At 34.9% G+C, this 11671-nt stretch overlaps 1 protein-coding gene across 4 annotated transcripts; it reads left to right on the forward strand.

The window, feature by feature from the left end:
• Positions 1 to 2742: 2742 nt before the first annotated feature.
• On the forward strand, positions 2743 to 10871 carry LOC114278046 (glycerophosphodiester phosphodiesterase GDPDL3). Of its 4 annotated transcripts, none has more exons than XM_082880225.1 (10): positions 2743 to 3024; positions 4388 to 4681; positions 6087 to 6202; positions 6350 to 6845; positions 7367 to 7405; positions 7570 to 7854; positions 8017 to 8159; positions 8732 to 9218; positions 10177 to 10536; positions 10608 to 10871. In XM_082880225.1, exons 1-9 carry the CDS (start codon positions 2913 to 2915, stop codon positions 10479 to 10481), a joined length of 2277 nt encoding a protein of 758 aa, XP_082736351.1. In that variant the 5' UTR covers positions 2743 to 2912; the 3' UTR covers positions 10482 to 10536; positions 10608 to 10871. The 4 variants fall into 4 exon arrangements, with proteins under 4 accessions (XP_082736351.1, XP_082736352.1, XP_082736353.1 ...); XM_082880226.1 differs by having other exon boundaries at positions 2749 to 3024; positions 10614 to 10871; XM_082880227.1 differs by having other exon boundaries at positions 2749 to 3024; positions 10306 to 10536.
• Positions 10872 to 11671: the final 800 nt, after the last annotated feature.

Here is an 11671-nt window from a genome sequence, read left to right on the forward strand (position 1 = left end):
TACTGTGACGGACAGGAAACGAAGAAGTATTTACCTAGGTTGTACATGTAAAGTCCAATAAAAAAAAACTCGAACATGTTAATTTATAGGGATACACTTTTTTTAAAAAAGAAGGATATATTGTATATATTTTTAATTATGTCATTTCTTTCTTTAGTTATTGTACGGGAAAGAAATAAATCTTCTCGTATAATCCTGTTGATCAAGTCTGCGCTCCTCCGTGTGCCGTCGCTTTATCACCTGAAAACACAAACGTGAGCTAGCCGGCGGGTGTGTGCCGGAAACCTCTCCGATGCCTAAGTCAATAAGCTTGACAAATAGACAAAAGCTCTATGTATTCAGAAAGCAAAGTTGTGTGTTACCTCTCCAAAGGTGATGTTTGTGAGCTTTTATAAGTTTCGTCTGGCATAATCCTAGTAGGACTTCTACTCCTCCATGCAGAGTCCTCCTAGGATTCATACTCCTGAAAGATAATGCTTATCCTTCAACACCCCCCTCACTGCTTAAACCAAGCGAGATGGTTTTTACCATGGCCGAACTCCAACATGACCGAAGTAATCATGGCTATGTTGAGCCGCAGAGTAAGCCAAACTATCCTTAGTTTGGTTCTTCCTTTCGCTACACCTTATCTCGGTTCTCTCATGTACGAACCATGGTGTGTTTAGACCGAACTACCGAGTAGCAAGGTTCTGACCGTTCTAACCACAATACGCCATGACTGGACTAACTCTGAGACCAGCCTAACTCCAAATCGCTTCCGGACCGGAGTAACATTACATTTATCTCGGCCGGAGTAATTTTGTACTTCTCTTGGGCCGGAGTAACTTTACGGCCTTTTTACTCAGCCCTTCGTATTGTGGGCCATAATGACCATATCCCAGCTCGGCCCAATTTTTACAAAAATTACCCTCTCAGTTATAACATTATTTTAATTATAATTCACGAGTTCTATAGTTATGCCTTATTTTGTGTTTAGTATGATATTTTTTTTCTTTTTTTAGTTATACGTTAGAAAATTATAATTATGCCATTTTTTTTTTAATTATAAAGTGCAAAAAGTTGTGTATCATATGCCTCCGTTTGGGAAGTGAGTTGGCTTTTTGACTTTTTGACTTTTTTGGCTATTTTAATCTGGGCTAAAAAGTTTGGTTTGGGAAGAACTTTTTAATTTTTTGACCTTTTTTGTGAGAGAAGAGTGTAATGATTATGGGTTGGATGTGATATTTTGTTTGTTGGGGCTAAAATAGCCTATTTTATCTTTTATGGCTATTTTAACCCCAATATTACTTGCCAAACACAATATTTTTCTAATTTATAGTGCTATTCAAACCCACATATTAAACCTATTTTTAATAACATAAGTAAGACAAAATTAATAAATAAGAGAAAAAATTATTTTCCCTATACAAGTAAGATAGATCTTCAGCCAGTAAATTTTTTGTTAAATGATCCGTAGCTCGAATGTGTAGGGCTCGAGTGGCTCGAATGGTACGAAAAATATTATCTTACCTGTAAGAGATTAAAAAAAAATCCTAAAACGACGTCATTTTGGGATTTCAAACCATTCGAACCTTTGATATTTCGAGCTACGTAGCGGAGCTAAATTTTTTTTTTGATTATCTGTGTGTATGTAAAGTTAGGCGTCATAATGTTAAACCGACGCATTATTTAGCTCATTCTGTAAACAACTTTTATGCCTAACATGGTCTCGTTTGGCAAACGATTTTTTTAGTTAAAAAGTCAAAAAATCATTTAAAAAAATCAAAATATCAATAACTCATACTAAAAAGTTAAAAGTTCTTTTCTCTCTATTTTTTGCACATCTTTTAGTAAAAAGTCAAAAAGTCATCCCAAATATACTAGTTTTTTTTATATCACATTTTAACCAAAAAATCAAAAAATTATTAAAAAACCTATTCCCAAACGAGACCTCTAAAAAAAAAAAAATTAATAATAATAAAAATGAATGAATATGTACATATAATTTTTTTAAACAACAATGCATATATATGTCTCACATATATAAACAAATTAGTCATTAAATGAACTTTTTATCATACACACATATATAACAAATTAGTCATTAAATGAAAATTTTATCATACACATATATAAACAAATTAAAGTTATTAAATGCACCATTTATCATAAAGTTGGCACATATAATTCACATTTTATTTTTTTTAATAACAATATGTTAAGAGACTATTGAGATTGAAACAAATCAAAACTTCAAATAATAAAATGTAAAATTTTTAAAATCTTAATAACAAAGGGTTCTAAGAATTAAAAAAAACAAAAACACAAAAAATTATACTTGATTCAATACATTTTTTTACTATTTTTATTTATTTTCAATATATATATATCTATCTATCTATCTATCTATCTATACTATTATAAAGTGAATACAATTTCTGGTGTCCTGAAGTTTTACTCTCCTCATACCATGCGGCAGTATTTTTTATTTTTTTAAAATTATAAAGTGAACACAATTTCTGGTGTCCTGAAACTTTACTCTCCCCATGCCATGTGACAGTATTTTTTATTTTTTTAAAAAAAAGTTAAACAAAGAGATGGATAAGGCTTGAACCCATGACCATGGATTTAAGTACGAAAAATCATATCACTTAAATTAAGTACATATTATAATATTAATTTCATTATTATTTTTTTTATTCCTACTTATTTAAATTAGACACATGTCGTGTGTGCCACACTAATATATATATATATTCGAACATGAACAATGCTGTTAACATTGAAGCATTTGCCATGCTTTTAATGGAGTAGGGCAAAGTCACATTGAACACTACTCCTACTCTCTCTCTCTCTCTCTCTCCACCGCTTGGAGGAATCGGACTGAGTTCGCCGGAAGTCTCAGAACCTTTTCTGGCGAAGATTTGCCGGCGATGTGTAAGCTTCGGTTACTGGTGTGCCTTCTACTTCTTTGCTCGGCAGCTTTGCCTGCTGCTCGAGGATCTACCAACACAACCAGAACCAGTTTGTGGAAGACCTTAAATGGTATCTCTCTCTCTCTCTCTCTTCCTTTTGTTGATTTCGGATTTTGGTGCTTGTTTGCGCTCTGTTTGGTTGCTGAGAAACTGAAGGGGGAAGGAAAGGGAAAAAGAGAGAGAGAGAGGGTAAATTATACTTTGATTTCCTGGAATTTACACTGAATCACAGTTTGGTTCCTCATTTTTCAATTGTTACATGCAATCGCTTCGTCTTTTAGTGAAGTTCAAATGTAGTCGTTCTGTTCTGTTAGTCTGGTATTAAATTTGTTAACAGAAATTAGGATAAATTCATTTTTAGTGTCTCATTGTTGTGTAACAACAATCAACAGTTTTAGTGAATTATGTGTGGATTGAAATATGTCAATGAGCTGTGTGCCATAACAAGCTGCTGCCATGGGTGGCCATTGAAGAGGACGGCTCCTCTCTCCGGTTTGTAAATTCAATTATCCAAGCCGTTCACATTTTAAGGTTTGTCCAGCAAATTTTATGCAAAAAATTTAGTTGATCGTAAGTTTTGCGTGGAGAAAATGGATGATGAGTATGATTTTAAGTATGGGTTTGGATTAATGGCCAACTTGAGAGAGCAGTTGGGCTTAGTGGGCCCGTTTTGGGGCCGACCTCAGTAATTCGAACCGTTCACTTTTTATGACACATTGAATAAAATATTTAGGTGAAAAATCATGATGATATCAGGCATTGATAACTATATATTTGAATCACATTTGTCTTTAAAAAATGAATGTCAAAATAATTTCAAGCATAGCTATCTATTTTTTATGATACAAATGTGATTCAAATATATAGTTATTGATATTCAATTATTTTAATTTTTTGCATAAATATTCTATTCAACGAATCTTAAAAGGTAAACGGTTCGTAATACCAAAGTCGGCCTCAAAATGGGCCTACCAAATCTAAATTGTTTTCTCAAGTTGGATGGCCAACTTGAGAGAATCCAAACCTTTAAGTATATAACCATTCATTTTTTTAATACAAAACTAATCTAAACATGTGGTTACCATTATCTGATCAACTTAATTTTTTGCATGAATGTTAGGTCAAAAACATATGTACACCAGCTTGGCTTTGAAAATGTGATGGGACCATCTTAATGTGTTGCTAGTGCCCCAAAATACGTCTTAACTAAAATTAAATGTTTGTTGGACGATTTGTCGCACTGCTTCATTTAATTCCACTTGAACAACATTTTCATTAATTAGTTTTGTCATCACAGTTTCCATTTTTATTAAATTATGAATGATAAAAAAATTGTTTGCGATATCCGATTACGAAAAAGATTTTTTTGAATCATCTGTTCCACATGCTCATTAACACAATCCACAAACTTATTTATTGGTGTCCTTTTGCAGGAAATGCGCCTTTAGTCATAGCACGTGGTGGCTTTTCAGGGCTATTTGCTGATTCCAGTACAGTTGCATACCAGCTGGCCGGAATGGTTAGTTTACCCAATGTGATCTACTGGTGCGATGTACAACTGACAAAAGATGGAGCTGGCATTTGCAGTCCTGATCTCACACTTGAGAATAATTCTAACATTGAATCTGTTTTCAAAAATAAGTATAATACCTACTCCGTTAATGGGGTATCTATGCAAGGATGGTTTTCTGTGGATTTCACCCTCAGTGACCTGGCAAATGTCATTTGTAAGTTTACATGTTTGATAGTCTTCTGTTGCAAATATGTTTTTGACCTTACATTCTTTTCTGCTGTGTGATTGTATTGGTGTACATATGGGGATGATGTGTAAGCATAATTCTTAATTGTTTGTGTAAAAACGAACATAATGGGACCTCACTCCAACTTTGTCCCATCGGAGATGAAGCTCACCCAATCCCTATCTGGAACCTATGATGGGTTCTCCAACACCACCGTACAAACACACCTTGTTTGGCCCCATCAAACTTTAGGAAAGACTACAAACATATCAAGTAGATGTCGGGGTGTGACTAAAGTTTTTAAAGGCAAATGCATAACACGAGGCGTTTTACCGCTCATGAGGTAAGGTGTAAGCATTTCGAATTTTAAAATTTAATATTTAGTAAATAAATTAGATAGTTTAAAATAGCGAAAACAAATAAAAATTTAAGAGAAAGGTATAAATACTTATCTCCTTAAGACATCAAACATTTCACTGCAAAGAATGAAGCTTGCCTTCATTGAAAGTGAAATTGACATTCTTAGTTTTAGTGATTGAGCTTCTCACTTGAGCATTAACTCGTATTTTTTGTTCATTGTTCATTCACTTAATTTTTTTCTATAGAATATGGTCACAAAAGGATTTTTTTTTATTTTTTATTTTTGGCTTTTTGATGTTTAAACTATCTACTAGACTAAGTTTAACAAGAGTCTACGACAATCTCTTCATATGCGTACGCGTCATACACTTATGTGCAAAACGCATTCAAGGTGCACCTAAGGCGCATGCCTCAAATTGTGATGCGCAAGCCTTTAGGGAGTATAGCCTAAAGATCAAAGCCTTGATGCATTTTACCTTAGCCTCAAGGCACGGCAAGCATCAAGGCGAGTCTCAGTAAAGCCTTTGAAAACTTTGGGTGTAACAAATAGTTTACCTTGCAGAGTTGTCCATGATACATACAACACACATATAGTTAAAAATAGATTTCTATATAGAGAGAATAGGAATGTGTATATATATTGTGGGAAGTAAATAGCAAGAAACTAATATTGCAATGACAATGACAACTTGATGAGCCAGAAGTCCACACCAGAACAGGCAGCAACTAACATGTAGTCTGTGTGGTGGGGCAATTCATTCTGAAACCAGTACTGCTCTGAACTTGTGATGGGTTTAATTCTCTACCCCCATACCTGTCCCTGCCCAGATTGCAGCCTCCCAAACCAGTCTCTTTAGGGGAGGGTTACCCCAATTTCTGGTTAATTGCCATCCTCAGATGTGAAGTTGTAGTAAATGGTAATCAAGGAGAGTTCAGCAAGCCTACTTCTTAAGTCTGGTGAATTTTGTTATCTGTTTTTAGGTTTGATGTTTTTCTCTGGCAACACCAACACTTCCTTTTTTGCTCTGGACAGTAACTCAGGGAATTTATTCTCGACCCGATAAATTAGATGGTAGTCTGTTCCCATTTCTTACTGTTCAAGATGTGGCAAAGCAATTGAACCCACCCGGATTATGGTTGAATATTCAGGTAAACCTTGAGTAGCAAGTGTTCTATTACATGAAATTGGTGTCTCCCTTCAATATATATATATATATATTCTTTTTAAATTGTGTATGTTCCAGCATCACAACTGGCACTTGAACTGACCTTATTTTTGTTCTAACACTTCTGCAGCATGATGCATTCTTCAGCCAGCAAAACTTCAGCATGAGAAGCTTTGTACTTTCTGTATTTAAAAGTGCTATAGTTAATTATATCTCTTCTCCAGAGGTGGACTTCCTAAGGAGTATATTGTCTCGCAAACCAAGCACAACAAAACTCATCTTCCGGTTTCTGGGACAAGATGAAGTTGAGCCTTCTATTAACCAAACTTATGGTTTTCTATTAAGTAATTTGACATTTATCAGGACATTTGCTTCCGGAATTCTTGTTCCCAAGTCTTATATATGGCCTGTAGATAATCTATATTTACAGCCTCATACCTCAGTTGTTTTGGATGCTCATAAAGAAGGTCTAGAAGTTTTTGCATCAGATTTTGCAAATGACGTACCTTTTGCCTACAATTTCAGTTATAACCCTGTAGCTGAGTATCTATCTTTTATTGACAATGGAAACTTCTCTGTGGATGGTGTGCTTTCTGACTTCCCAATAACTCCATCAGCGGCCATAGGTATGTAGCTCACTCGTATCATTTTATTGGTCTCAGTCAATAGAATGTAAATCAGTGCTGATTGAGAAACTGTTTTTGTATACAAGTCTACATGTGTTAAATAATTCACATCGGCCAACCCCTTTATTTAAAGAGATAAAAATCAAATATTTATTTGAAGACATGTAGCTCAATTTGATTAGAAGAAATATTTATTTCCTTTTCCTATAGGTCCCATGTGCTAAAGTGGCTTATTTTAATTAGCCTGCTTATTATCATTGAAACTGCATCATTTTGACACATGTGATTCAGCCATTTGTGTAACCGTGAATTGAAACTATTAGACACCTGGTAATATTTTACTTGCCAATGAGTAGTTGTTCCTTGGGTGCATGCTGGATTTCATTTGTCAAAGTTTCTTTATGAAAGTTTTTGACCATTTCTACATAAATACTTAAATTTACTATAGATTCATACTAATTGCTTAATCTCATAATCATTTCTTCAGATGTTAATTTTTCCTCTGTTTTCTATTATTGCAGCTTGTTTCTCTCACAGAGGCAGAAATGTGTTAGGACAAGGTATGCTACTATTATGTAGTGCTTCTTCCTTGCGACAGATTTTGTTCTTCCTGTTTTGCTTGTGGGTGGTATTAATGTCTGTGTAGTTTCTTTCTTGTGTATCTTTTGATGTACCATTATGAATTATTAGTTAAATAATTTGTTTTGCCCTTTCCATGGTTCAGAAAAGCCTTTGGTTATCTCATCAAAAGGATCGAGTGGGGACTACCCTGGTTGTACTGATTTGGCATATCAACGTGCCATTTCAGATGGTGTAGATGTTCTTGACTGTCCTGTTCAAATGACGAAGGATGGGATACCGGTTTGCTTAGGCTCTATTAATCTTATAGATTACACAAAAGTTGCTCAATCAAGTTTTAGCAACCTTACGACAACTATTTCAGAACTTGGAGTAGTCAATGGGATATTTCCCTTCAGCCTCACATGGAGCCAGATTCAGAGTTTGACTCGTAAGTTGAAAGCTGCACATACTTTCTTGTTATTTTTGTGTTCTCCTTCCCTTCTTTCTGGAAAATTATTTAACATGAGCACAAGTGGTTGCCTATGTTTATTTATTGTGCATAATAATTATATGGTATATTTATAATTTATCTATGTTTTTTTCACTGCAGCGGCAATATCAAACCCATTTATAGCTTCCCAATTGTACCGGAATCCAAAATTCAAAAATGCTGGAAAATTTATGACGCTGTTTGAGTTTCTGGCCCTTGCAAATAATGCCAGTTCTGTTTCTGGTGTTCTGATCAGCATAGAGGTGAGTATATGTCATATCATAAAACGTTTCTCATATTTTTTTAAGAATATTTTTGGAATTCTGGTATTAACAAGTGTATAAATGTGTTACATGTGGAAAACACATTTTCTCTCTGCATTGGCTTGCACTAGTTAGCCTTATCCATATTTAGACGATCTGATTAAGGAGGAGAAGGAGGTGTTTACACCCAGTAAGCTGTAGGTTAAGGGACCTATATATGGGCATGGCTTGAGATGAAACTCGTGGCCAATATAAAGAAAAAAAACAAGTAACATGCCCACAAGGAATTCCCATAAACAAATTACTCTAAAATAGGAAACCTATTTTAGTTGGAATTTGATACACTTTCAACAAAGACACTCCCCTGCTTTACTTGTCTGGCTCCATCTTCCTCATTCCATGTATCTTGGGGGGTGATTGGGAATCTCCCAATTGATGGATGTACATCAATATTTAAAGCCTAACTTAGAACCGTCTCATGAAAAAATTCAACCTAAAAAAAAAAATCCTTATTGTGAAGATGGTTGTTCATGCTCTCAACTTTCCTCTCTCTCTCTCTCTGTCTCACATAGGATGCAGCATTCCTAGCAGCAAATCAGAGTTTAAGTGTAACTGATGCAGTTCTTGATGTCTTAAGAAATGTTAGTCAAAATAATCAGACAGGCAAGAAAATTATGATTCAGTCAACCGACAGCTCGGTGTTGATCAAGTTCAAGGAGGAGAAAAGCAATTATGAGCTCGTTTACGTTGTCAATGAAGATATCCGTGATGCTGATAATTCAACTGTTGCAGAGATCACGAAGTTTGCTAATTCCGTGGTTGTCAGCAAGAGTTCCGTCTTTCCTGACAGTGACGCATATCTTACTGGTATGACAGATGTTGTACAGAAACTACATGCATTCAAGCTCCCAGTGTTTGTAAAACTCTTCAGAAATGAGTTTATATCTCAAGCTTGGGACTTCTGCTCAGATGCAATTGTGGAGATCAACTCATATGTCATGGGTGCTGAAATTGATGGTGTCATCACAGAATTTCCTGGAACCGCTGCTGAATACAAGAGTAAGTGCATAAATTTTTTCTCATCATACGGTGGGAGTCCCTTTATTGTTCTGTGAAAAATGTTTTTGAGTTGATTGATCGTCCCAACCGATTTCAGCAAGCCATGACATTTCCTTATCCTGGACTGTGAAGTGTTTATGATTATTTATTATCAAACTTTCTAGGAATGTAACATAAAATGACCGCATGTCATACAATGAGTTGAGCCTTTCATTTCTGAATGAAATCTTGCTAAATAAATATGATCTAGATGCTAAGCAACATGGACACAGACATGGGACAACGATTTTGACAAAATTAGGATACGGACATGGAGGGAATAGGGCAAAAGAAAAAAAAAATGTATGTATATTTTATTTGCTATGTATATGAATATAAATTTAGGGCACTAGGATATAAGAGATATCAATATATATATGGGTGTATTTTTATTTTTTTGCCACTTTTTCCCTCCTTTGTTTCTATATATTTTACTTTGATCTCAAATCAACTTATTAAATTATCAAATTAAAAATAAAAATCCGAAACTTTGTTCTGAGATGTGTTCAAACATAGGTCATGCATGTTCTGTCCCCAATTTGTCTTGCGAAAAAGTAATAATTAAAAAAAATGACAAGCCACATGACGTGTACAACACTTGTGTATGTGATGTGTCAGTTTTCAACTTGTTTTACATGCACACGGACACATAACTCATTTTGACATGTCAGCTTACAGCCGATTAATTTCAATTAAATTCCCCCCCCCCTCCACCCCAGCGGTTTTAGTGAGATATTTTAGTCTTATGGACTGTTTGTTGAGCTTTTCGTATTTGTTCTATGTTAATGATTTTTGGTGCTTTGGTGGGTTGCAGAGAACCGACCCCCGCGGTTTTAGTGAGACATTTTAGTCTTATGGACTGTTTGTTGAGCTTTTCGTATTTGTTGTTAATGATTTTTGGTGCTTTGGTGGGTTGTAGAGAACCGATGCTTGGGATTGGGAAATAATACCCCGTATTACATGAGCCCTGTTCAGGCTGGTGGTCTCTTGCAACTCATGGCTGCTCCAGACTTGCCACCCGCTAAAGCTCCTAACCCTATCCTGACAGATTCCGATGTGGTTGAGCCACCTCTTCCCACTGTGGTGGCGAAAAGCCCAACTTCTGACATTGGCAATGTAACTATTTCACCAACTACAACCCCATCAAATGGGCAGCCTAAAGTTGTTGCATTCATCTTCTTGTCATATCCGGCTTCTCTCCTTGCTACTCTTGCCCTATTCTGAAAACATATCGCCCTACACATGCTTGATCACATGGGAGCTCTGCACGATCAAATGGGTAATTCTTTTTTTTGTTTCCTAAACTGCATCAATCTTTTTGTTTATCATTTTTCATTTTTCATTTTGTAGGTGCAGGTGTTCATTCCTCCCCATGCATATCCCTGAGCACGTGTCATGATGGATTCTTCAACCACCAAGCATTGTTAGCTGTTCATTCATGTAGTTTAGTTAATGATTGTTCTTTGGTGTGTATTATGATCGACACATAATAAACTGTGTTTGGTAAACTGAGCAACCAGTCTCTCTGTTTACAGCAAGTGCTTGAACCCGACCGCTGAAATTTGTAAATTATTGTATTTATATGCTTAAAAAATCTATTTATTCCCCACCAAATAGTATGATAGGCACAAATTTCCATTATACAGAGATGATGAATGGCTACCAAAGAGCAACAATCTCGTGAGAACAACAGGCAAACCGTCTAAACAATCGTCTCCATAAAAAATTCGTGTTTAGGTTAAGCATTCTTATCCAGCACATCCACACAACAGGTCATACCGAGAATTTTCTTCTTCTTCTTCGTATGTGTACACCATAATGGGTGTGTTTGAAAATTTATTGTGGATTGAAATTGGCCATTATAGATTGAGTAGGTTATTACAAAAAAGCACGTGGTTCAATTCTTAATTACAGAAGAATAATTTGAATTTTTTAGGCCTTTACATATATAATAGGATAGATAGATATGAATGTGTTTCAAAATTATTTAACTTTGATTTGTTTACGTAATACCTTAGTTTTGATGAGTTTTTGACGGCTGGAAAAACTCTTGTACTATGTTTGGAACTAATCCTTTTATAAATGGGATTTCAAATGGGGAAGGAAATAATGAATTTTGAAGGTGTTTTTTTTTTTTTTTTTGGAACTGACTGGAATTAAAAATTAATGATTTTATTTTTCTATTTTGTTTGATGAGGAATTAAGGAGGGGGGGGGGGTGGGTGGGGTGGTGGAGTGATGATATCCCTTTAGGAGGGAGAGTATTATTTATTTTTAAAATAAAAAATAATTTGATGAAAATAAACACTAAAAATATAATTTCAAAACAAAAATATTTGCGTTTCAAAAAAGAGAAAATTATGTAAAATAAAAAAATATTTTTATTTTTATTTTTTCCACTAAAATAAATTTTAA

This window comes from Camellia sinensis, chromosome 7 (assembly GCF_055761805.1).
Source record: "Camellia sinensis isolate YWXY chromosome 7, ASM5576180v1, whole genome shotgun sequence".
Lineage (NCBI taxonomy): Eukaryota > Viridiplantae > Streptophyta > Magnoliopsida > Ericales > Theaceae > Camellia > Camellia sinensis.